The sequence below is a fragment of the Rhinatrema bivittatum genome, chromosome 11 (assembly GCF_901001135.1).
Source record: "Rhinatrema bivittatum chromosome 11, aRhiBiv1.1, whole genome shotgun sequence".
Classification (NCBI taxonomy): domain Eukaryota; kingdom Metazoa; phylum Chordata; class Amphibia; order Gymnophiona; family Rhinatrematidae; genus Rhinatrema; species Rhinatrema bivittatum.
The window spans coordinates 6108186-6133968 of NC_042625.1; the positions used below are offsets into that span (position 1 = coordinate 6108186).

Below are 25783 nucleotides of genomic sequence, written 5' to 3' on the forward strand. Positions count from 1 at the left end.
TCCACCCATGGAGAAGTTCTGCCCAGTTGTCCTGCCGATCATTGATGTAGGTGCGTTCATACGTTCAGCTTGACCGTTGGCCTGCGGGTGGTAAGCTGTGGTGAGGCTGATGCTAATGCCGAACTTGCTGCACAGGGTGCGCCAAGAACGGGCGACAAACTGGGGAGCTCTGTCCGAAGCTATATCCTTGGGTAGGCCATGCAGACGGAACACGTGAAGAAAAAAAGATGTGCTAGTTCTGAAGCTGAAGGTAGGCCAGGCAGTGGAACAAAATGGGCTATTTTGGAGAACCTATCAATGATGACCCAAATGACCATGTTTCCTTTTGATGAAAGCAAATCCACAATGAAATCCGTGGAGAGGTGTGTCCATGGCTCCTCCAGAGCAGGAAGTGGTTGGAGAAGGCCCCAGGGTCGACCGACCGGGGGCTTCTGCTGGGCATACGTGTTGCAGGAATTGACATAGGCTCTGGTATCGGTGACCATGGTGGGCCACCAGAAGAAGCGCTGGAGAAAAGCGAGCATTCGCGCCTGTCCTGGGCGGCTGGCAAACTTTGAATCATGTGCCCAACAGAGAACTTTCTCACGCAGCCGGTGAGGTACAACGGTTTTCCCGGCTGGTACTGGAATGGTTGCTGATAAACGGGATCAATGATGTGGCTAGGCTCTTCGGGAACATCTTCAGGTTCAAAGGAGCGAGACAGGCCATCCGCCCGGAGGTTCTTCTCTGCAGGGCGATACCGGAGTTTGAAGTTGAACCTGGAAAAGAATAACGCCCAGCGAGCCTGGCGAGCGTTAAGGCGCTGGGCATGACTCAGGTGTTCTAGGTTTTTGTGGTCAGTGAAAATTGTGAACTTGTGTTGAGCATCCTCTAGCCAAGGGTGCCATTCCTCTAAGGCAAACTTGACTGCAAGTAACTCTCAGTCGCCGATACTATAATTCTGTTCTGCAGGAGAGAACTTGCGGGAGAAAAAGGAACATGGAGCTAAGACTCCTGGCGTCGAGTGCTGGCTCAAGACCGCCCCAGCCCCTATTGCAGAGGCGTCTACTTCAACAATGAAGGGGCGGTTTGGGTCCAGGTGTCGCAAACAAGGTCCAGCAAGAAAGGCATCTTTGAGACATTGAAATGCAGCAAGGGCCACAGGGGGACCAATTCCGGGAGTCTCGGCCCTTGCAGGTCAAAGTTGTGAGGGGAGCTGCCAGAGTCAAGTAATTAGCGATGAAATGGCGGTAATAATTTGTTAATCCTACGAAGCGTTGTAGAGCCCGTAGGCCCACTGGCTGGGGCCAATCTTTTATTCCTTTATTTATTTATTTATTTATTTATTGTTTTTGTTATACCGAGTTTCATGACAGGCATCACATCAACCCGGTTTACAATTAACAAAGTGTGTAAAACATAACATAACGTAAAACAATGTTCTCAAAAAGAACCTTGAACTTTAAATATCGTGAATCAGATATAGGAATTGAGAAAGTTACAATAAATCAGGGAAATCAACTTGGAGCTGGAAAAGGGGAGAGATTGCACAGAGCAATATTAACATTTCAGTCTATTAATGTAATAGAGTAGCATAGTGAGTAAATAAGAATATGTGAGAAACTGTGGCAATACCTCACTATGGAACGGAACATAAATAACCAAATGCATAAATACGACAGTGTTATGATAAAAGTCCTTTAAGTTTAAGTCCTTTAAGTTTAAGTCCTTTAAATGCATAAATACGACAGTGTTATGATAAAAGTCCTTTAAGTTTCTCTGGTCCATGGAAAACCCTCGTTATGAGATGATATATCCTAGGAAGGGTAGATTGGATTGGTCGAGGAGGCATTTGTCCAACTTGGCAAAGAGATGGTTCTCATGAAGATGTTGGAGGACCGTGTGAACATCAGCACGGTGAGTGGCTAAGTCCTTGGAAAAGACAAGGATGTGTCAAGGTATGCGACGACTTTGACATACAGGAGGTCCCGGAAAGTCTTCTTGATCATTCGCTGGAATACAGCAGTGGCATTACAGAGGCCGAAAGGCATTACCAGGTATTTGTAATGCCCACCCCTGGTTTTAAAAGCCATTTTCCAGATGTCCTCAGGGCATATGCGCACCAGGTTATAGGCTCCTCGTAAGTCTAGTTTAGTAAAGATGGAAGCCCCTTGAAGGCAATTGAACAACTTGGCAATCAGAGGCAGAGGATACTTGTCTTTGCAAGTTATGGCGTTCAGGCCGCGATAGTCAATACATGGCCTCAAGTACCCATCCTTCTTCGTGACAAATAAAAATCCCGCTGCAGCGAGAGAAGTCGAAGGTCAAATGAACCCTTTGGCCAGGTTCTCTCAGATATAATCCGTCATGGCATGGGTCAAAGGCCGTGACAATGGATAGGTCCGCCCTCGAGAAGGTGTAGTACCAGGTAAGAGTTCGATTGGGCAATCGAACTTGCAGAGAGGTGGAAGGATATCTGCCTTCTGTTTAGAGAAGACGTCCTCAAAATCTGCGTATGGAAGCGGGATGCCCAAGGTAGTGGTCACAAGAGAGACTATAGGAGGTGATACCACTTTTTTCAGACAAGTCTGATGGCAATCTGGGTTCCATTCTCTGAGCTGGAGCGTTCCCCAATCAAACTTGGGGGTGTGACGCTGGGGCCAAGGTAATCCTAGAACCACCGGCTGAATAGATTTTTCTAAGACAAGGAGTTCCACCTCCTCTTCATGGAGGGCACCGGTGAGAAGGCGAACTGGCTCAGTTAGCAAAGAAATTTGGCCGGGCAACAGCTCACTATAAATGGAGGTAATACACAAGGACTTCTCCAGGGCACGGGTAGAAATACCCAGGAGTTGTACTAGGTCCTTAAGAATAAAGTTCCCCCCTGCTCCGGAGTCTATGAGAGCAAGGACAGGGAAGGAATGGGAGTCCCAGGTTAATGTAACAGGTAGAGACAACTGGGGGGCTGGTGAGGTAGCGCCCAAGTTCAGGACCCCTACTGAACTTAGGCCCGGACATTTCCTGGATGGACTAGACAAGTCTGGAGAAGGTGACCAGGAGCTCTACAATATAAGCATAGGCCAGACTGCCTCTGCCGGAGGCACTCCTCTGGGGACAAAATGCCCACGGCTCAACTGCATGGGCTCTTCCGCTTTAGAGATAGATGGTGGTTCTGCCAGCGGCGGGACCCGAGGTAGGTGATGAGCGGGAGCACTCCAAGGTGGGTAGTCTGGATGTCCGAGCCTCATGGTGACACTCTTGGAGGCAATGGTCGATGCGGTCTGTCAAATCGATAAGGTCCTCAAGGGAGGATGGGAGCTTGCGGGCTGCCAGTTCATCTATGAGTTGGGAAGATAGCCCGTCCAGGTAGATAGCTCAGAGGCAATCTCCTTGCCAGGATAACTCTGTAGCAAGGGTCCTGAATTCGATGGTGTAATCGTACTGAGCCCGTTGAACTTGCCGCAGATGAAGACGATTGGTGCTTGCCACAGCCTGCCATCCAGGATCATCAAAGGTCCGATGGAAGACAGCCACAAAGTGTAAGAGTGAGTCCTAACGCTCCCACAGGGGCGAAGCCCATGCCAACGCCTTACCCTCCAGTCGAGACAGGTTGAAGGTAACCTTTGTGAGTTCATCAATGCATGTAGCATTGGTTGATAAACTCTCTGCAAAGCTTGGAGTCCCCGTTGAAAGGAGGCAGAGCTGGTAGGGCCAAAAAAGCCCTGGAAGGCGAGGAAGGCGGCTGTTGGCTGGCTGGAGCTGAGTGACCTAATTGGGCATCAAACCAGGCGTGGAGACACTCGATGGAGGAGGCCAGTGCCTCGAGAAACTGCTGTTGCTCTTGCACCTTGGAAGCCAGTCCTGGAATGGCCTGGAGGGTGGATGGCTCTGCTGAATCCATGGTTTTGGCAACTTGTTGTGCAGGAGATGGACCCTTGACCCAAGGTGAGGTTGATGCTACCCACAGGGCAAGCCCTACGGGTCCCCACCATCGGCAGGCAGAGCCGGCTGACCGACTGAGGCCGGCTGGAACTTTGCCAATACCAGCCCTCATTCCCTTGGGTACCGGGGCCAGCTGGACTTAGGTGGGCCTCCGTCCGAGGTCTTCTCTGGGACGACGAGGAGGTCAGCCAGGGGCCAGCAGCGGTAGTAGGAATAGGTAGTCCGATCTGGACGAGGTGGAGTCCTGGAGACCTGGGCGCCAATGAGAACAGGAGGCAGACAGAGGGCGCCCTAGTAAAAACAGGCTGAAGCCTGAAAGGCCAAGTCCAGAATAAAGACAAGAGGAACGTCGTAGAGCAGGCTGAAGTCAGGGCAGGCGGCAGGCAAGGAAAGAGTAGCAAGGCATGCGTGGATCAATATCAGAAGTTAGCAGTAGAATGGTCAGGCAAGGCAAAGGTCAAACCAGGAGACGGGCACAATCATAGTCATGCAACACAGAGGTCAAAGCCAGGAGACAAGCAGTAGTGTGGTCAGGCGAAGCAGTGGTCAGTGCCAGGAAGTTGGTCAGTAGGAACAAGCAAGGTAGACACGGAACACAGGAGCAGGAACGGGTAACAGGAGCAGGAACAGGATCACAGATGAATCAGGAACCAGGAAAACGGAGGAGATGCAGAAACAAGCAACTAAGGACATGACTAGCGTGGAGACCTGTTGCCAAGGCAAGGAAGACCTGGCTGGGCCCGGCCTTATATACCGGGACCTAGTGACGTCATCATCCGGGTCTGCGGGCGAGTTTCCCGCCATGGCCCCTTTAAGGTACAGCTGATGCAAGCGCACGTGCCTAGGGAAGGGCACGGCACGAGACGGTGGCATCTCCCCACTGACTGTGTGGGGAGGCCTGCCGCGGAACAGAGACGTCCGCTGCGGAGCATGAGGAGCGGCCTGGGGTCGGAGGCGGCGGGCACCGGACGCAAGAGCAGCAGAACCAGGCGCTGGAGCAAGTAAACGGGGTTGAGGGCCTGGCCGCAGGCCTGCCGTGGCTGGCACACGAAACAACTAGATCTAGTGTCAATGCCATAGAACCCCGGACCTCACCATCCTATCTTCTGTGAGAAACACCTTGCCAGTCCGGCTACTGAATTGAGCCTCTAGGTAGTCCAAGGAGTGGGATGGCATTAGATGGCTCTTTGCTAGGTTCATAACCCAGCCCAGAGCCTTCAACCTCTCTAGGACCTGCTGTGCCGCCAGCTGACAGAGCTCCACTGACTTTGCCCAAATGAGCCAGTCGTCAAGATATGGGTGTACCAGCACTCTTTCCTTCCGAAGGGCTACTACCACCACCACCATCACTTTGGTGAATGTATGCAGCGCTGTCGCCAAACTGAAAGGAAGGGTGCAAAAGTGAAAATGGCTTCCTAGAATCATAAACCGTAGGAACTGCTGGTGCTCCTGCCTGATTCAGATATGTAAGTATGCCTCTGTGAGGTCTAGAGACTCCAGGATCTCTCCCTTTGTGAACTGCTGCTAAGACTGAATGCAGCATCTCTAAATGAAATCGTGGTACCTTGAAGGCCACATTGACCTTCTTTAAATCCAAAATCGATCTGAACATCCCTTCCTTTTTTGAGACCACGAAATAAATGGAATACTGACCTTTTCCCCGTTCTTCTTGGGGAACTGACACCATCACTCTTAGCTGTTGCAACGGTCCATTGTGTTGCGAACTGCTACCTGTTTGGCGCAAGTAGTGCAAGGGGAGAAACACAGGTCTCCCACACTAGGCACGTAAAATCTAATGTGTAGCTGTCATTCTCACTCCCAAGACACACTGGTCCACTGTGATTTTGGTTCACTCCCCAGAACAGTGGGCTAAATGCCCCCCCACGCCTCGTTTCATTGTGAAGACTTACTGTAGCTCTCCCAGTTAATTGACCAGGGATATCCTGGGTTATCTTTCGCCAACCTCGAAAGCACTGGGTCTTGCCCGAGCTTTACCTCTGTACTACCGATATTATTTATGGTTTCTAAAACATGAACGGGTGGGAAAGGATTACTTTCCCCCATTTGGCTTGTTCTCTGGCAATATATGTCCCTTGGATTCTCCCAGATGCTTCACCAGCCACACTAAATCCTCCTCGAACAATTTTTTTGATTGGGAGGGGACCTAGCTAAGACTCTGATCAAACATCTGCAGACCAGTTTAACCAGAGCAGCTGCCTGGCTCAAACTGCTGACCATAATTCTGGAGGACATCCTTATCAAGTCATACAAGGCATCCGTCACATAGGCCACTGCTGCCTCCAAACCTCTGCCTATGACTGCTGAACCCAGCAGTGAACCCAGTACAAACAAGTTCTCTGCATAAAACTGCTGCATGCCATAGCCTGGACACCCGAAGCAGAAACCTCAAAAATCCTCTTGAGGAGAACTTCCAGCTTCCGGTCCTATGCATCTTTCATGTCACTGGAATGGTGGTTTTCATGTTCACCGCCAAGGCCGAAGCGTCCACTTTTGGAAGCATCAAAAAGCTTAAGTGTCTCCTCCGATAACGGGCACAAACTAACCACAGTCTCAGGGGTGTCCCACTTCCTGATGACCAGCTTCTTTAAAGACTTGTGGAAGGGAAAGTCCTTAACTGGACCTCTCAAGCCAATATTGATTGGGTATACCTCTTCCTGGTCCAGCTCCACCTAAGAAAGTTTGATGCCTAGCTGTTTAAGCACATTTATTTACAGGGACTTCTAGCCCGCCATATTACCAATAACATATTCATGGCGGATACCAGTTCATAAAAATTATTCCATACTCAAAATAAACATGTGGAATCAAGGACCATAATTCTTCTCCGTGACCTCTAGTGGAGGTGCTGGTGACCAAAGGGGATGACCTTAGGGTCATCCCCTTTGGTCACCAGCACCTCCACTAGATCCCGATTTGAAAAGTCCTAAGGGCACCCCACCTCCGGAATCAAGCCGAGCATCCTCCAGATGTTGGGCAATGTCTTTTTGCAGGACTTGAGTCATCTTGCAACTGATCCTGGGTACGAGGGTGCTTCTCCCCTGCTGCCTTTCTAACCAGCTAGGCTCTGTGAAGAAGTATCACAAAATCTGAGGAAAAAGCCTGAGAATCTTCCAAATCCTCCTGCGTTAAGGCCTCCTCATTTTCCGAGGCGTCTAGCATCTCTGCGGGACTCTGCACGGCAGGAGATAAGGGAGGAGGGCAATCCCCCGCCTTCCCGGGAACCTCCAGTGCTGTTGCAACTACATTCAAGATGGCCACCATTACTGCGCTCATGGGAAAAAGATCTGCGGCAGCTCCTGACGACCTTGTAGGCCTTTTACACACCTAAATGGAGGCTGCCCTCTTACGCGCAAAAACGAAGCCTGAATTGGCTGAGCTCACTTCTCCCCCGGAGATGCAGCGTGTGCACAAATTGCGCGGATAAGATGAGTGCACGTATCCCCGCATGAGCAGCAGGCCTTGGCTGCTCATGCGGGGATACGTGCTGCCTCCTTGTGCTCACCGCAGCTGTTTTGTCAATGTTGGGACCCCTCAGCTACCGCCGGCTCTCATCTGGGTCTGGTGTGATTATTGATCACACACCAGCCAGCGGAAGTCGAGAAACTCTCTCCAAGCCACTGTGTAAAACGATCAGGCTGTTTATTTTTTGTAATAGATAAAGACAAAAGTACTTTCTGAAAGCTGCAGAGCGGCTGCTGGTTCCAGAGGGCTCTCCGGTGGGTCAAAGGAACTAAACCACCAGCTAATCGAAACCCTCTCAGCATCCAGGGACAAGCCAGCAACAAGTGTCACCAATCCTCTGCTTGTCTACCTCAATCAGGGAGGATGGCCCTCACCAGGGACCTAACAACTCGCAAGGCGGAAGTTGCTGAAATAAATTCATCTTCCCCCTTTTTTTTTGTTTTTTAAACTCCATACTGCAGGTTTTAAACCTCTATCATATGCTGGAGACAATAGAAATATTGAGGGACTGCAGGTGGCATTCCAGGTTACGCAGTAACCTGCAGTAATAAAGCTCCCTCTGCTGGCAGGGAGGCAAAACCCAGGAGTATGGACTGATCTGGGGTATGAACAGGAACCTAGGTTTGGACAAGTTCCTGGAGGAAATGTCCATAAACCATTATTAAATAGGTTGACTTCAGGAAAATCACTGCTTGTTTATGTGTATGTTTATTTTTTCTTGATGAATCGCAACTTATTACATTTGTATTAAGCAACGTGGAATGGAAAAATTACTACTTACCTGATGATCTCCTTTTCCTTAGTACAGACAGGTGAATCCAAAACCAGTGGGTTTTGCACCTCTACCAGCAGATGGAGATGGAGCAAAGCTGACAACACAGTATATACCCCCTGCAGTGACAGCAGCCCACCAGTATTCTCTGCAAAAGCCAACTGTGGAGGGTAATAACACTAATCTAGGGCCTGGATTGACACTTACCAGTACTTCCTGTAACACACAGCCACGCAGGAGGACCATAGCACAACATTTGGCAGCCAAGGGTAGGAAGTTGGAGTCACCTGCCGGGCCTGCACATCCAGGCAATAATGCCTGGAAAAGGTGTGTAAGGAAGACCTCGTTGCAGCTCAACAAATGTTGACAGGAGACAATAATCTAACTTCTGCCTATGACACTGCCTGAGCCGTAGTGGAATAGGCCCTAACCTGACTAGGCAACGGTTGCTCAACATCCACATACACGGTTGTGACTACCTCCTTAATCCAGCGGGCTATTGTAGCCCACGACGTCGGCTCACCTTCTTTACTCCCACCATGGAGAATAAACAGCTGGTCCATCTTTCTGAGAAATTCAGAAACCTCTAAATACTTCAAGATATGACTTTTGACATCCAAAGGCTAAAATAGGTGATATTCCTCCGCATCTTTCGCCCTGTCCAGAGACAGTAGGGAAATAGACTGATTCAAGTGAAAATGCGAGACCACTTGTAGCTGTATCGCCCCTGGAGTCACCCATAGAAACGGCTCCCGGCAAGACAAGGCCTGAAGTTTGGATACCTGACACGCAGAAAAAAATTGCCACAAGAAACACAGTCTTCAAGGTCAGTAATCTCAGGGAAAGGGTACGCATTGGTGGAAAGGTAGGGCCTGCTAAAAAAAAATCAAAAACTAGATTAAGAATCCACAAGGGCACAGATATCAGCAAGGGAGGATGAAGATGTTTCACTCCTTATAAGAAATGGGCCACATCTTTAAGATATTCACAAAGAGAGAGAGTATAGACCTCCTACTCATTTAAACAATACACACATACATAAGGAATCCAATAGCATTAATGTGTAAACTTTGATACATCACATACATAGAAGCTCCAATAGTATTAATTTGTAAACTTTAATACATCACAATCACTTAACATCATTTCCCAATTTGACAATGAATTTAAAACATGTATTAATATGAATACATACATATAACCTTCATAGGTGTGTCCATTAATACATCATTAGTGCAAAAGACATGTGCAACCTCAAATGCATAACCATCCCACCATAGCACCAGTAAACTTGCAGCAATATCTTAAAAAACCCATTCCAAGCATACTCATACATTCAACCACATACACTCCCCACCCACTAAAACCAACCCATTCTAAGACCACCAAAATTCTTCAAGTTGAGATTATCTTCATCAGGGCATGCTCAACCAAATATTTATTTCATATGGGAGCAATCCACCACGTCCCAACAAGGATCCCTGTTTCGCCGCAGCTTCTTCAGGGGACGATTTACTCCCAGCTCAACAGGAGATTAGTGAAGCCTTCCAGCCTTCCAGTCTCTGAAGCACCACACCTTCACAAGAACCAGCAACTGATATTTCCTTCAGGGAATTAACACAAACACAACAATTGTCTGATAAAAATAAAATATCAACCATCAACTCCCTATCCTCCTTATCACCCACACCATATACATCCAAAAACTCACTTCCTCCACAGATTTAATCAGAAAAACAGCTGCACATCACATATATGGAATCACCACCTAGAATTTATTTATTTTTAACTTTTATATACCGACATTCTTGCATTAAATGCAAATCATGCCGGTTTACAGTGAAACAGAAAAAGCAGGAAAAAATTCCTTAGTCGAATACAATGAAACAGCTTAGTTAACAAAGGAAACATAAAAATAAATTTTTACATATACACAAAGGTTTGCACGAAGGGGTGCACAAAGGGGAGAGCCAGTTTAACCACAACTCAAATTCCTGCAAGGACCCACCCAAATCCAAAAAAGGTCATCAATAAATCTCTTATAGCACTTAATCTGAGAAAAGAAACGGCTAGAATAAATACACCTCTCCTCAAATTGTGACATGTAAAGATAGGCAATCGACAGGGCTACTGGAGATCCCATAGGGATCCCAGTGACCTGTTTATAGAAAGTCCCCTGAAATGTAAAATAAAATTCACACAGGATGACTTCTGCCAATTGCACCAAATAGCCCATCTTAACAGGGGAGATTTCATGTATCTCTACCCTCTCAGTCAATGCCTGAATAACCACTTTCACAGCCTCACTCTGGGATATATAGTGTAGAGTGCAGTTACATCCCCTGAGACAAAGAGTTGATCAGATCCCATATCCCCGATCTCATTTAAACATCCCAAAATCTGGGTGGAGTCTCTAATATAAGATTTGATGTTCACAACCTTATCCTGCAAGAAACTAACACTTTGGCTATGGGTTCAAAAATAGAACCTATAACTGACACGATAGGTCGACCGGGCGGTCTGGACAGAGATTTGTGGATTTTTGGAAGGAAATATATATACGGTGCCACCGGATGGTCAGGTAACATATATATATATATATTCCTTTTTAAAGATAACTTTATGACGTATGGCATCCTCCAATATATCTTTAACTCGGACGCTCAAATTGGTTACTGGATCCATAGGACATACACTGTAGTATTTTTTATCAGTTAGTTTCAGCACCTCTTTATCCTTGCAGGAATTTGAGTTGTGGTTAAACTCTGCGGATACCAATCTTCAATTTACTTTTCATCATAGTGAGGAGGACATCAGTTTTCTTGATGTTAGGGTAAGATGCATTAATTAGAAGATTGAGAATTCAGTGTTTGTGAAGAAAACAGTCAGGAACTCCATTTTACACTTTGAGAGCTTCCATCCTAGAAGACTTAGAGAGAGCGTGCCTGTTGGCCAGTTCCTCAGATATAGGAGAGTTTGTTCTTCTGTCTCTGAATATAAGGTAAAGGCTGAAGTCTTATCTCAGAAATTTTTGGCACGTGGGTACCCTAAAAAAGTTGTTAAACGGGCATTCAAGCGGGGTTTATATGCCCATAGGGAGAATTTATTGTTGAAGACCAAGAAAGAACTGGTGGAGAGGATTGTTTGTGTGTTGCCGAATTCTGCAAGATGTGCCTCTATCCGAAAAATTATAAATAGACATTGGAATTTATTGAGGTCCATTCCAGGATGTGAGGAACGTCCAGTATTTGCATTCTTTAAAGGTCAAAATTTGAGGTCTCGTGTGACTAAAACGGTAGATAGACAGCTTGTGGTCGTGGATACAGATGAAGCATGCTCTGGGTGTTCAGTGTGCCCTAATAGGTTACGATTAGGGAGATATCAATATGACAACTGCATGTAAACCGGCATGATGCGATCCCCTTCGCGAATGCCGGTATAGAAAAAACTTAAATAAATAAATAAATAAATGACAAGCATCGAGATCCATATGTATTTAATGAGGATTATACATGCACTGCCAGGAAGGTTGTGTATGGTATATTGTGTCCTTGCCAATTGTTATATATTGGCCATACGAAACACCAAATTAGATCTCGTATCATTGAACACAAAAACAATTTGAGGATCAAAAAGGATGGAGCGCCATTGGTGGCAGACTGGAATCAAATGAAGCATGGGGATGATCAATTACAATTTTTTGTCATTACTCAGGTTAGGGCTAACATTCAAGGTGATGTGACTAGCATCCAATGGAAGCTTGAACAGAAATTTATATTCTGGTGGCGATCAGTGCAACCGCATGGCTTGAATATGGGAGTTGATTGGGAAGCATTCTATAAATAGTGTGTATGTGGGGTTTGCATAGTATGAATTAGTAGTATGGTTAGTGGTGTATGTGAGTATGGGTTTCATGAGGTTTATGAGTATGTGCCTTGTATAATTGTGAGTTGTTTCGGTGGTCAGTGTATGATTTTATGAGTAATGGTGGTGAGGATGTCTTGTGTATGGTATGTATGGGATATGAGTTGTGTATATTTTGAGTGATTTAATGTGATTGGCTTGAGTTTGTTTGTGTTGGGAATGGTATGCTTTGGAGTCTGAATTGATTGAATGTGGTGTGTTATTCTGATTTGGGTGTATGGAAGTGGGCATTGTTATGGATACGCTGTGGCGTTTTCTGGGTTTGGAGAATATACTATAGCTTGCTATGGAGATATTGTGACGTACGTTGGTTGGTAAGTGTGTTATGGTGTGCGTGGCTGGTTGTGATTGGTCACGTTGTGGTACGTGGTGAGGTAGTGGTTGATGGTGCCATGTTATTGGTTGTTGGTACGGGTGACGTGTTGGGTATGGTTGAAGGATATGGGCTTATATGTTGAGTTTTTTGCCATGCGGTTAACTGCGCCTTGTTTTGAGGATTTGCCGGTCTGTGAGATATTCGGTGTTCTAATTTGATGTGCGGATAGCTGCGCCTTGTTCTGAAGACTTGCCGGTTTGTAAGACATTTGGTGTTCGAATTTGGTGTGCCTTTGAAGTTTGGAGAAGTATTTTGGTATCCTTAATTGAGCTGTATAATTTGTGAGGTAAGAATGGTGTTGAATAGCGGGCTTTTTTGTCAACTTGAGCTTTGTGAAATTCGAGAAGTTGATGATTGTGTATTGTGTACCTTGTTTTATAATAAGTACACATAAGGTGGATTATGTTTGAGAAGATGGAAACAGCATATTATAATGTGTGAAGTGTGCTGAAGATTTTCAAAAGGTTGGCTTCTGTGATTTATATATATTGGTGTTTTGGTGATTTTGTATTAAATACTGTAGGAGTTTTATTATGTTTTCTTTATTCTAGGTGGTGATTCCATATATGTGATGTGCAGCTGTTTTTCTGATTAAATCTGTGGAGGAAGTGAGTTTTTGGATGTATATGGTGTGGGTGATAAGGAGGGTAGGGAGTTGATGTTTGATATTTTATTTTTATCAGACAATTGTTGTGTTTGTGTTAATTCCCTGAAGGAAATATCAGTTGCTGGTTCTTGTGAAGGTGTGGTGCTTCAGAGACTGGAAGGCTGGAAGGCTTCACTAATCTCCGGTTGAGCCGGGAGTAAATCGTCCCCTGAAGAAGCTGCGGTGAAACAGGGATCCTTGTTGGGACGTGGTGGATTGCTCCCATATGAAATAAATATTTGGTTGAGCATGGCCTGATGAAGATAATCTCAACTTGAAGAATTTTGGTGGAGTTAAGAGTGGGTTGGTCTTAGTGGGTGGGGAGTGTATGTGGTTGAATGTATGAGTATGCTTGGAATGGGTTTTTTAAGATATTGCTGCAAGTTTACTGGTGCTATGGTGGGATGGTTATGTATTTGATGTTGCACATGTCTTTTGCACTATTGATGTATTAATGGACACACCTATGAAGGTTATGTGTATGTATTCATATTAATACATGTTTTAAATTCATTGTCAAATTGGGAAATGATGTTAAGCGATTGTGATGTATTAAAGTTTACAAATTAATACTATTGGCGCTTCTATGTATGTGATGTATCAAAGTTTACACATTAATGCTATTGGATTCCATATCTTTAAGAGCCAACAAGGGCCCACCATTCACCTGACCTCAGAAACAGCAAAAGCTGTCACCTGAACCTTCAAGGAATTAAGAACCAACCCTTTACTCAAGCCATCCTGCAAAAATTCCAAAATGAATGGGATCTTAACCGAACAAGGAAGAACCCCTCGATCTTCACACCAAGCCTTAAAACTTCGCCATTTCATTTTATTAAAATTTATTAATCGCCTTTCACAAATGGTCAAGGCGATTTACAATAAACACATACATAAAATAAATGAGAAACATAAAACATGACAAAACATAACATGAATTTCATATAGAAAATTGAGAACATTGAACAGTGTCAACAAAACAATGCCCATATTCAAACATATAACCAATTGTTGAAAACATATGTCAATATCCACAATCATCAGTCATATTCAGAATCAACAGAGTTGCACTTACTCTATAAGCCATAATCACAGACTTCTATAAGGAGTAATTAGATTAAGGCAGCTGAATATATGGTTAACAGACCCGTACATAGGTTAAGGAAGTGGAGAACATTCTTGCTCGTAGCAAGGTGGCAATCAATGCAGCAGAATATCCACACTTCAGCAACCGAGCCCTTTCAAGGGCCATCCTGTAAGACAAAATCGATTTGGATCTCTGTGAAAAACAGGCCCCTGCCATAGCAGATTCCTGTGCACCAGAAACTGGAGGTGAGAGTCCACCAGAAGCCTTCACAGATCTGCATACCACAGTCTCCTTGGCCAATGTAGTGCCACCAGAAGCACCATCCCATTGTGCCTCTCAACCCTCCGAACCATTCTGCCCAGCATGGGCCTTGGGGGGAAAAGCATACAGCAGCTTGCCCTCCGGCTACTTCTGCACAACAGCATCGATACCCAATGAGTTTGGATCTCACATGTGAATGAAGAATCGAGGTAACTTTGCATTGAAAGAAGTCACCAGCATGTCCAGAAACGGAAGGCTCCAGAGATCCACAGCTGAAATGCCTTGTCTGATGACAATTCCCATTTTCCTGGATCCAGACTCTGTCTCTGAGAGTCTGCTCTTACATTGTTTTTTCTTGCAATGTGCAAGGCTGAGATCTGAAGATGCACTTCAGCCCATTCCATAAGTTGGCTATTTCCTGCGACACTTGCTGGCTCTTGGTTCCTGTCTGCCAACTGATGTAGGCTGCTATGGTTGCATTGTCAGATAGATATTATCTGGACTGCTCAACCCTGCAACCTGTTGCCGAACTGCAAGCATGCCAACTGGACTGCACGGGCTTCCAGTCGATTGATGTTCCAGAGAGATTCTTCTGTACTCCAGCGCCCTTGCGCCGTCAGCTTCTGACAGTGAGCTCCCCAACTCTGGAGGCTTGCATCTGTCGTGAGTACTAGCCAGTCCGGTGATCTTAGGGAAACCCCTTTCTTAGATGATCTGCTTTTAACCACCACTGTAGTTGGGAGCAGATCTCCATTGGCAGGTGTAGCCGAACTGAATAACATTGAGACTGTGGGTTCCAACGAGACAGCAGAGTGAGCTGAAGAGGACAAATATGCGCCCTCACCCATGGCACCACCTCCAGGGTCACTGCCATCAATCCGACCACCTGAACATAGGACCACACTGTCGGGCATATTGTGTTTGTTAATAGATGCACCTGCACCATCAGCTTCTGAATACGGCCCTCTGGCAGGAACACCCTGCCCTGTTCCATGTTGAACTGAACACAGAGATACTCTAGTGACTGTGATGGCTGAAGATTGCTCTTGGCCATGTTCACGACCCAACCTAGCTCCTGCAACAAGGAGATCACCTTGTGAGAGACACGGAAGCTCTCTTCCAGACTCTTGGCCTGAATCAGCCAGTTGTCCAAGTACAGGTGTACCAGGATCCCATCTTTTCTCAAATTCGCTTCCACCACCACCATAACCTTGGAAAACGTTCTGGGCACGGTGGCCAAACCAAAAGGTAGCACTCAAAACTGATAATGATGTCCCAAAACTGCAAAACACAGAAATTGCTGATGTTCTAGTCAGATGGGAATATGCAGCTATGCCTTAGAGGTCCAGAGACGTTAGAACTTCCCCGACTGTACCGCTGTTATCACAGAGTGCAAGGTTGCCATGTGAAAACAAGTCGGACACAAATGACTGTTGACTCCTTTGAGATCCAGGATGGGTTGAAAGGAGCCCTCAGAAAAGAGGATTTATATTCAGACAGCAACCAACAAGGAGTGAATTGCACAGTCTAGGTAAACAAATAAGCATGGGAGTAGCTTGCTTATTGCGGTGGTTACTACCCCTACCAAATTAAACCTGATACTTCACTTAGAATGCATATCCAGCGCAGCTCACTGCTTCAACGGCAGGGGGGAATGAAGAAATAGGATTTACATCCAGACAACATCTAACAAGACATTGATCTGGGCAGTATGAGTATACAAACATTGGGGTAACTTGCTCGATACGACGGTTACTACCCTCAAACATTAAGCCTTATACTTCACTTTGATGCAGCTCCAACACTGCTCTCTGCATCAATGGCAGGGGTGGAAGGAAATTAGAATCAAAAAGTTACCAACTCAGCGGTCAGAGTAACAGATAAGTATGAGAAAATAAGTGTGAAAGCTTGCTGGGCAGATTGGATGGGCCTATTGGTCTTCTTCTGCCATCAATTCTATGTTTCTATATATTTTTCTTTCTTGGACACCACAAATAAATGGAATATTGGCCTGTATTTACTTGAGATGTGGGCACTGGGACCACAACCTGCAGGCTGAGTAGTCTTGACAACGTAACCTCCATGGCCTGTTGATTTTGAAGAGAGTTGCAGGGAGACACCATAAACACATCCCAAGGAACATTGCGAAACTCCAGCACATAGCCATCTCTTATCTCCAGCACCCACTAGTCTGTCCTGGTCTCGATCCACCTCCGATTTGAAAAAAAAAAAAAGATAGACAACCTTTTATCTTCCTATTCCAGAGGGGGCTCAGCACACCTTCATTGTGAGGCTTGGGGTGTTCCACTACCTGAGCCTGCACCCCATCTGGGCTGCCTTGGATGAAAGGACTAAGATTTAACCAAAAGCAGAGTCCTCTAAGGTGCTCCTTTGTAGGGTCGAAAATGCCTGAACCCTCTAGTACAACCTTTCATGCTGAAGGATTGCAGCGCCTGTTTCTTATCCTCTGGCAAACGAGGAACTGGGGACTCACCCTACTTACTGGCCACTTTCTCCACCTCACTCCCAAATAAGAGCGAGCCTTTAAAGGGCAACTGAGTAAGGTTAGACTTCAAGGTTATATTGGCCGACCAATTTCTCAGCCATAGCTAACGCCTAGCCACTATTACTGAAGCCACCCCTCTGGCCGAATTATGGACCAAATTGCAGCCCACATCTGCCAAAAAGGTGGCTGCTGGTTCCATCACTGCCCTGGAATTCATGCCAGATTCATGACCTCCTAAGAGAGCAATAAAGAAGAGCAAGCCACCAGGGACCAACAGGAAGCTATCTTCAAATTCATTGCCATTGCTTCAAAGGCCTGCTTAAGGATAGCCTCAATTCTCCTATCCTGAGCATCCTTCAAGGCCGCTCCCCTTCTACGGGTTTAGTCGTCCACTTGGCAACAGCATACACAAGCACATCCACCTTTGGAAAACGTAAGAGCTCTCTTGCAGCTGGATCCAGGAGGTACAGTCCTTCCAAGACTTGTTACCCTTTAAAATTAGCTTCTGGGGCACCCCATTCAAGATCAATTAATTCTTGAATGGCTCCCATAATGGGGAAGAAGCATGAGGCTTTACACAAGGAAATCAAAATAGGATCCTTCTTTGGCTCAGATATGGAGTCAGCCCAGATACTCCCAGCATCTTCAATGTCTGGGAAATCAGAGCCAGTAACTCATCTCTATGAAAGAACCTCAACATAGTTGAATACTGCTCCATTCTCGGAGGAATTTTCTCATCATCCAGGGAGTAAGGATCGGTCTCATCATCCATGTCATTTGGGACTCCATCAGGAAGGCCGGATCCAGGTGTATCCCAGCACTTACCTGCAGCAGGATTTCACTGTTTGTGATCCTGAGTTGTTAAGATGGGCCAGAACCAAGGACTGCGTCTGAAAGAAGGCTTGCAGTCTTGAAAAGCTTTTACCCAAGAAAAGCAGAAGGATCCATGCCAAAACCAGGGGCCAACTGATCTGCACCCACTGAACTACCTTCCCCTGCTGAGGAAGCAGTTACGGGAGCTCCAAAATCAGACGACCCTTCAAGCAGCAATTTTTTCATTCCCACACTAGGCTGGGAAGAACCAGGCTTAGTAAAATCAGAAGGAGGTAATTCTCCCTGAGCCTCCAAACCTCGCTGACCCAAATTTGAGGGAACACCAGATTAAGATGCCTGAAAATGACAAGCTACCCAAAGGGTAAGATGCTTAGGTTTCTTCCCTATGGGCGCCATAGTCTGACAGGCGCCATAGTCTGACAGGCGCCTGACAATACTGTGCCTATATAAGTGCCCAATTTGAGCTCCTTCAGGACGTTCCGATAATGCACGCAAAAAAGGCATGTGTGTGCACAAATGGGCATCCTGGTAGGCGTTAGCTAGGTGCCCAACAAGGCGCGCAACTAAACGCACAACAGGCCGCAGAGTTGGGCACACTAGCACGAGTCGACGGAACTGAAGAAGGCAGTCTACAGTGTACAAAAAATGCGCAAAAATGCTGCCACAGCCTACCCACACAGTGAACCAGCAGAGCTTTGAAGCGGGACCTAGCCGCAAGCGCTGCTCAACCTGCCCCCATCCCCAGAACTCCACCACAGGTGGGAACACTTGTTGAATCACGCCGAGCACGGAGACTAGAAGGGGGGGGGGGAGGAATCCCTACTCAACTTCCCTTCTATGTCCTCTCTTTTTTTTTTAGAATACCCTGTACCTGAGCTCAGCCCATCCTGGCTTAGTACAAGGTCAGTCTCCGGCTGCGGGTCAGAGGGCATAGACCTTGACCGCCACGCTTCGCTTCCTGCAGCCGCTTGCCTTTCAGCTATGTGTGGTTTATTTTATTTTATTTTTTTTTTACAGTTAAGTCCTCACAACTTGAAAAATCAGCTACCAGACTAAGGCACTCATCTAAGGGTCTATGGAAATCACCTCAGGAATTCTCAACTGAGGGATGGACCATATGGTAGAACCACAGAAGAGCAAGGCAAATTAATTTTCCTCTTCTTTTCTCCTTCTAAAACTTTAAAGCAATCCCCAGTAGGGAGAAGTACATCCACTATCAACTAGAGACGGAGAATACTGGTGGGCTGATGTCACTGCAGGTATATAGATATACTGTGATGTCAGCTTTGCTCTGTCTCTATCTGCTGGTAGAGGTGCATAACCCACTGGTTTTGGATTCACCTGTCTGTACACTAAGAAACAATCTTTTATTTAGGATCGTGCCAGGTACTTGTGACATGGATTGACTGTTAGAAATTGATACTGGGCCTGATGGTCTACTCAGTACGGCAGTTCTTATGGCACCACCTGAAGACAGAGCTGGATCATTCTGAAAGCTGCATCTTTATACATGCATTAACCATAAAAAGGTGTCACCTCTATCGAACTACTTTATCTTCTTCTTCCAATTAATTTTAACTTTTTGCTGAACTAACATGATTCTCCATCTCTGGGCCCTAGTTGGTAACAGTCTACAAGTTATCAAGAATACAGAACCAACATTCCCCCCTCCCAATTTCTTAAGTTTATTTAAAAACAGAATTGGAAGAAAATCAGTGGAAGAAATCAATAGCCTTTCATGTTAGAGAAATTATAGGTCATGGGCTGCAGCGGAAAAGCAAAACATTTGAATGAAAATTGCATACATATACAGGCCCATCTGTGACAAATTTATGAGCAAACATTTAGGGACTGGCAACTACAGGATATAGGGATAGTTATTTTCTTTAGGATTCATCAGCAGCAATGAGTCAAGTTTTAAGAAAAATTACATGTGGCTGCTTTGACAAGTTGAGCATCGTTATTTCTGTATCATTCTGAAACTTCTACAATGCAAGTGTCAGAAAAAGGGCTCTGAAGGGTCACATGGAATTGGCATAACAGTCCCAGTGGAACAATACATATGTCTGTCATCTGATACCTTTGGTCCCTGGTGAGATGAGGACATCAAGACCAGTGACCTACCTCAAGAAAGTTCATGACACAAAAGAAGAGTAGCAGGAAGGCTGGAGCAAAGATCAGACGGTCCAGCAGAAGCTTCTGGACTACTGCAAAAGAGGCGGTGGGAGGGACCAGGTATTCCATATAGAGGTAAAAGAAATGGCTCAGTGGCCCTGTGAAAAAGAACCTAAGAAACAAACCAGGAAGGTCCCAGCTTTACTTATTTATCAACCAGTCCCAACACATCCATTTCTCTTAGTTTTCTAAAAGTAAATAATCCAGTGAACAGGGGTTAGTCTTCCCCCTTTGATTACCCAGTTCCATCCTCATCCCCCCAGAAAAACCAGGAATAAACAGCTGAAACCGAGTCATTCTTTAAGCCAATACTCTTGCACTGATGGGTTTATTGTCCAGTCCCAACGAATTAAAGAAAGGACCCACCACTTTTAGAAGATAGTTTATCCCCACAAATCTCATGCTCATGCCACCGTTAATGACCCATCACCTCTATATCAACTGTATGTCATAAAAATATAAATCTACTTTGGATGAAAAGAGATTCATAGATGACTTAGGCTTGTCATTTCTCAGTCAGGAAGAGGTACAGGCCCATTTCCTGCAATTTCATGAACCATCGGGTGCTCTAGGTTCTTAAGCTGCTGTGTTTTTAATGTAGCTTCCATCTCAACTCACTGAGTCACCTCTCTGCTGGGCAAGCAAGGCAACCAGCTGGGATACTTAGACAGAAGGAGCCACACTGCTCTTTTGAGTCAGTCTGTGACTCTGAATATATGAGCCTGAAAGGGAAGGGGATGCCGAAAGCAACCCTTGTCCAGGGTGCAGTTCTGTCCAGCCACTGCCCTGTTACTGGATCCTCCCTTCCCCATCTCCTCCTTGCAAGCTCCTGTTGCTGCAGGCAGCCTCCCCTGCACCCCACTCCAGTCAGCACCAAGAAACATTGTTGACTGTCAGCTATACAATACCAGAAGGAGCCAGCAGGCTAGGCAGGCTGAGCAGATTGATAGGGGAAGAAGGAAATGGGGAGAAAGCAGTAAGTTCCACAAGGAGATAAGAGCTGATAGGACCAGTTGGGAGCTAACCAGGGAAGAGATGGGAGCCAGCAGGAAGAAAGAAAGCTGATAGTGGGAACCAGCTGGGGAGGGAGCAGGGCAGGAGAATGACAGTAGGCAACAGTCAATAGGGGAAATTTGGGAGGAAGAGGCTGCTATGGTGGTGAGCAGCCCCAGGACCAGTATGCTGCAATTCAGCAGCACTTGCCACAGCTGCATAATAGCAGTAAAACGGGGGTCCTGCCCTTTGCTCTCTCAGCCCTAATCACAGAGTTTATTGATATCACATCCAGGTATTTTGTTTCTGAACAGTTTTCCTTGAAATATTTCAAGCTTCCAGCATGAAGTGATACTTCTCATATCACTTCTGTAGGGTGACATGGTGTGTGCTTCATAATAAAGTTGCTAGGTTTTGCAGGCACTACTTCTGATTGCTGCCTGTCAAGTCTGGGCTGGTAGATATTTTGTGATCTTTGACGCCACCTAGTGGTCCAGCCTTTAAAACAGCCATATATATATATATATATATATATATATATATATATAAATATCTATATAAATGTGTTGTTTTAATTAGCACTGACGTTTTTATGCCTTCCATATCTTCCTTGAAAACAATATTTTAAAATTTGTAATCCAGCCTCTTCCTGTGGCTCTTCTTTAACATTCTCTCAATATGTATCTATACTATATTGACTCCTATTGTCATTAAGTCTTGCAATACTCATAGTCAAGCCTCACAAGGACAGATATATAATCTGTAGTGTAACTAAAAATCAGTACATGTAAAACTTTCAAAATATAGAAAATCATTACAACACAATTCTATCAATTTCTGGGGATGTGTGTCTTGCTTTTAAAGCCCAGATTCCAGATTCCCCTCAAACAATTTGCTCTATTCATGAGACAGTCAGATCCTCTTAAAGGATGCAGAAACTCAGAAAACATCTGTTTGCTCTTCATTCAATCTGATAACCTAACCTCACCCCTTGCCCTGCCCTGGCTAGCACTTACCCATAGATGGCAAACCGCAGGGGCGCACTCACATCAATGTTCTTAGAAGAATCCTTATTTCTCCGTCTCTTCTCAATAGCCTGGGACAGGAGGTTTCCCAATGCTGAAAGAATCCCACTGGGGCCAAAACAAATATAAAAACATAGAAACATAATGGCAGAAAAAGACCAATACAGTCCTATCCATTCTGCTCATTACAACAAGGCGAGAAGGATGAGAGCACATTCCTACACTGCTGGGATCAGGAAGAAGCCATCATTCAAGAGCTGGCCTGCCAGAAAAGTTCAATTAGATTTTACCTGCTAATTGGCTTTCCTTTAGTACTGCCAGACCAGTCTACACAAATGGGTTAGGTCCTCTGGCCAGCAGATGGAGGCAGAGACCAAAAGCTCAGCACTGACTTCACTCCCTATATAAAAGAGTCTGGTGTTGCCTTAGCTCCTCAGTACCTTGTGCCATAGCTAAAGACACCCAAAGACAATTGTTAGTTTTGGTTTCTCAGTTTATCATTATAACCCAAAACGTAATACCATCATCAACATTCGATCCCCGGTTTCTAACCCGGAAGTAAGAATTCCTACTTCATGCTCACAATTAGGATTGCTGCTTTCTGCGTGGATAGGTACACATACATTGGCCTCTTTTTCTTGAGGATAAGGATCCCCTGGAACTCAAAGATATTAGAGAACATCTTTTCACTGATCTCTATATGTATTTCCACATGTACTGTAGGAACCTCTATTTAATACATATATAACTTTTTTTGGGGGGGAACAAGCATTTGCTTTCCAGGGTGGGGCTACAGACTGGTCTTTCAGGACTAAAGGAAAGCCAATTAGCTGGTAAGATCTAATTGAAACTTCCTTATCATCCTGCCAGACCAGTCTACATGAATAGGATATACCTAAGGGTATCCATCCCAGGTGGGAATAATTTAGACCTGCTTCCAGGACTCTCTTGGTAAATAAGAACATAAGAACATAAGAACATGCCATGCTGGGTCAGACCAAGGGTCCATCAAGCCCAGCATCCTGTCTCCAACAGAGGCCAATCCAGGCCATAAGAACCTGGCAAGTTCCCAAAAACTAAGTCTATCCCATGTTACTGTTGCTAGTAATAGCAGTGGCTATTTTCTAAGTCAACTTGATTAATAGCAGGTAATGAACTTCTCCTCCAAGATCTTATCCAAATCTTTTTTAAACACAGCTATACTAACTGCACTAACCACATCCCTTGGCAACAAATTCCAGAATTTAATTGTGCGTTGAGTGAAAAAGAACTTTCTCCGATTAGTTTTAAATGTGCTACATGGAGTGCCCCCTAGTCCTTCTATTATCCGAAAGAGTAAATAACCGATTCACATTTACCCATTCTAGACCTCTTATGATTTTAAACATCTCTATCATATCCTACCTCAGTCGTCTCTTCTCCAAGCTGAAAAGTCATAACCTCTTTAATCTTTCCTCTCAGGGGAGCCGTTTCATGCCCTTTATCATTTTGGTCGCCCTTCTCTGTACCTTCTCAATTGCAACTATATCGTTTTTGAGATGCAGCGACCAGAACTGTCCACAGTATTCAAGGTGCGGTCTCACCATGGAGCGATACAGAGGCATTATGACATTTTCTGTTTTATTAACCATTCCCTTTCTAATTATTCCTAACATTGTTTGCTTTTTTGACTGCTGCAGCACACTGAGCTGACGATTTTAAAGTATTATCCACCATGACGCCTAGATCTCTTTCCTGGGTGGTAGCTCCTAATATGGAACCTAACATCGTGTAACTACAGCAAGGGTTATTTTTCCCTATATGCAACACCTTGCACTTGTCCACATTAAATTTCATCTGCCATTTGGATGCCCAACTTTCCAGTCTCACAAGGTCCTCCTGCAATTTATCACAATCCACTTGTGATTTAACTACTCTGAACAATTTTGTATCATCTCCAAATCTGATTACCTCTCTCGTCACATTCCTTTCCACATCATTTATAAATATATTGAAAAGCATGGGTCCCAGTACACCCAGAAGCCTCTCATGAGGAACTTTGTCAAATGCCTTCTGAAAATCCAAATACACTACATATACCGGTTCACCTTTATCCACATGTTTATTAACTCCTTCAAAAAAGTGAAGCAGATTTGTGAGGCAAGACTTGCCTTGGGTAAAGCCATGCTGACTTTGTTCCATTAAACCATGTCTTTCTATATGTTCTGTGATTTTGATCTTTAGAACACTTTCCACTATTTTTCCTGGCACTGAAGTCAGGCTAACTCGTCTGTAGTTTCCCAGATCGCCCCTGGAGCCCTGCCATTACCTAACCTCTGTAGGGTCAATATTCAAATCCTGGCCAGCTAAGTTACAAGGATATTCAGTGGCCCAGCTATGCCACTGAATATCTGCATATATATTGCAACTTACGGGTTGATACAGTAAGGCCGCGGTAGAAACAGTGCGGCAGTGTCAGGCGCACCCTTCCTTCCCGCACGCACAGTTCTCTTCGCTAAGTCCCCGATACTCTCTTCTAATTGCATGCAAATGCATGCCGCGGCTTTAAAGCGTTAGGGAAGGGTTATGCCTGCGCAACCAATTTTACTGTATAGGCGCTTAATACAGCGCCTATACAGTAACCTGGGTGCGCTGGTACCTGTCATTTCAAATGGCATTTGGAAAGACAGGCACCAGGAAGTGTAAAAAAACACGAAAAGTCTTTGTTGCTTCGTCGCTGTGTCTCTCCTCCTCCCGGAGCAGGGCGCGAAAGCAGCCTTGCTCCGGGAGGAGGTGAGGCACAGCGGCGAAGACAGACGGGAGAGGAGAAAAAGCAGAGCCGAGCAAAGCGAAAGCGTGCAGCAAGCCGGCGAAATAGACCTGCGAGCAGAGGCAATAGCAGCGGTTCGGTAAGCCTGGCACCCTCCTTGATGTAGTACGTCCCGGATGCCCCCCCCTCCCCAGCGCGCCCGCCACTACCCCCTTTCATCAGCTGCATCCACTGCGACCCGGCAGTCCCGTGAGGCCTACAAAAAAAAAAAAAAATCCCCGGCTCCCGCGCCCCCGCACTGGCCCGCCGACTCTACCCCCCTCCTCCCGATCGGGCGGGTAGGTGGCGGTGAAAACCAAAGCAATTTTTTTTTTTTTCAAAAAGCGACATCACACAATGCATAAAATAATTTCTCCAGCCTTAAAGCGACTTACTTTTGGGATCTGTCAAGTAAGTCGCAAAAGTAACTTACTTTTCTGAAGCCATCACGATCGTAGCTCAAGACGAAGATGGCCGCCTGCACGGGGGAAAGCGTGCAATTGGCCGCTGAAGACGTGACGTCACATCTCGTGACGCCAAACGTCGTGACGTCACGTCTTCAGCTGCCAATTGCACGCTTTCCCCGTGCAGGCGGCCATCTTCGTCTTCGTCCGGAGGAGCTAAGATCGTGTTCCTGATGGCTTCAGAAAAGTAAGTTACTTTTGCGACTTACTTTTGGGATCTTGACAGATCCCAAAAGTAAGTCGCTTTTGGAAAAAACCAAAATGGGTGGATGCAGCTGATGAAAGGGGTACTGGCGGGCGCGCTGGGGAGGGGGGGGCATCCGGGACGTACTACATCAAGGAGGGTGCCAGGCTTATTGTTTTATTGTTTTTGAGTATCTTAAGCGGTGTCGATGGATTTGTTACTAGACTCACAGTCCTAACTCCTACTAGGGGGAGGCGGTAAACTAGCACGTTAAGGCCGCGGCAAAACAGCGGGTTCCTAAGGAGATAATATCAGCGCCCGTTACAGTATCGGAGGGGAATAGC

The 25783-nt window shown here is 45.7% G+C and overlaps 1 protein-coding gene across 4 annotated transcripts in view; it reads right to left on the reverse strand.

The window, feature by feature from the left end:
- The window catches only part of PES1 (pescadillo ribosomal biogenesis factor 1), a 210254-nt gene that overhangs the window by 150418 nt on the left and 34053 nt on the right, over positions 1 to 25783 (reverse strand). For 2 of the 4 annotated variants that reach the window (XM_029619007.1, XM_029619006.1), the window contains exons 2-3: positions 21995 to 22111; positions 19935 to 20097 (exon numbers count right to left, since the gene is read on the reverse strand). The exons of 1 other annotated variant lie outside the window; for it this stretch is intronic. In XM_029619007.1, the coding sequence (XP_029474867.1) occupies positions 19935 to 20097; positions 21995 to 22111 (280 nt within the window). Of the gene's footprint in view, positions 1 to 19934; positions 20098 to 21994; positions 22116 to 25783 lie in introns of those variants that run through there. One more of the 4 variants, XM_029619008.1, reaches the window with a different exon arrangement.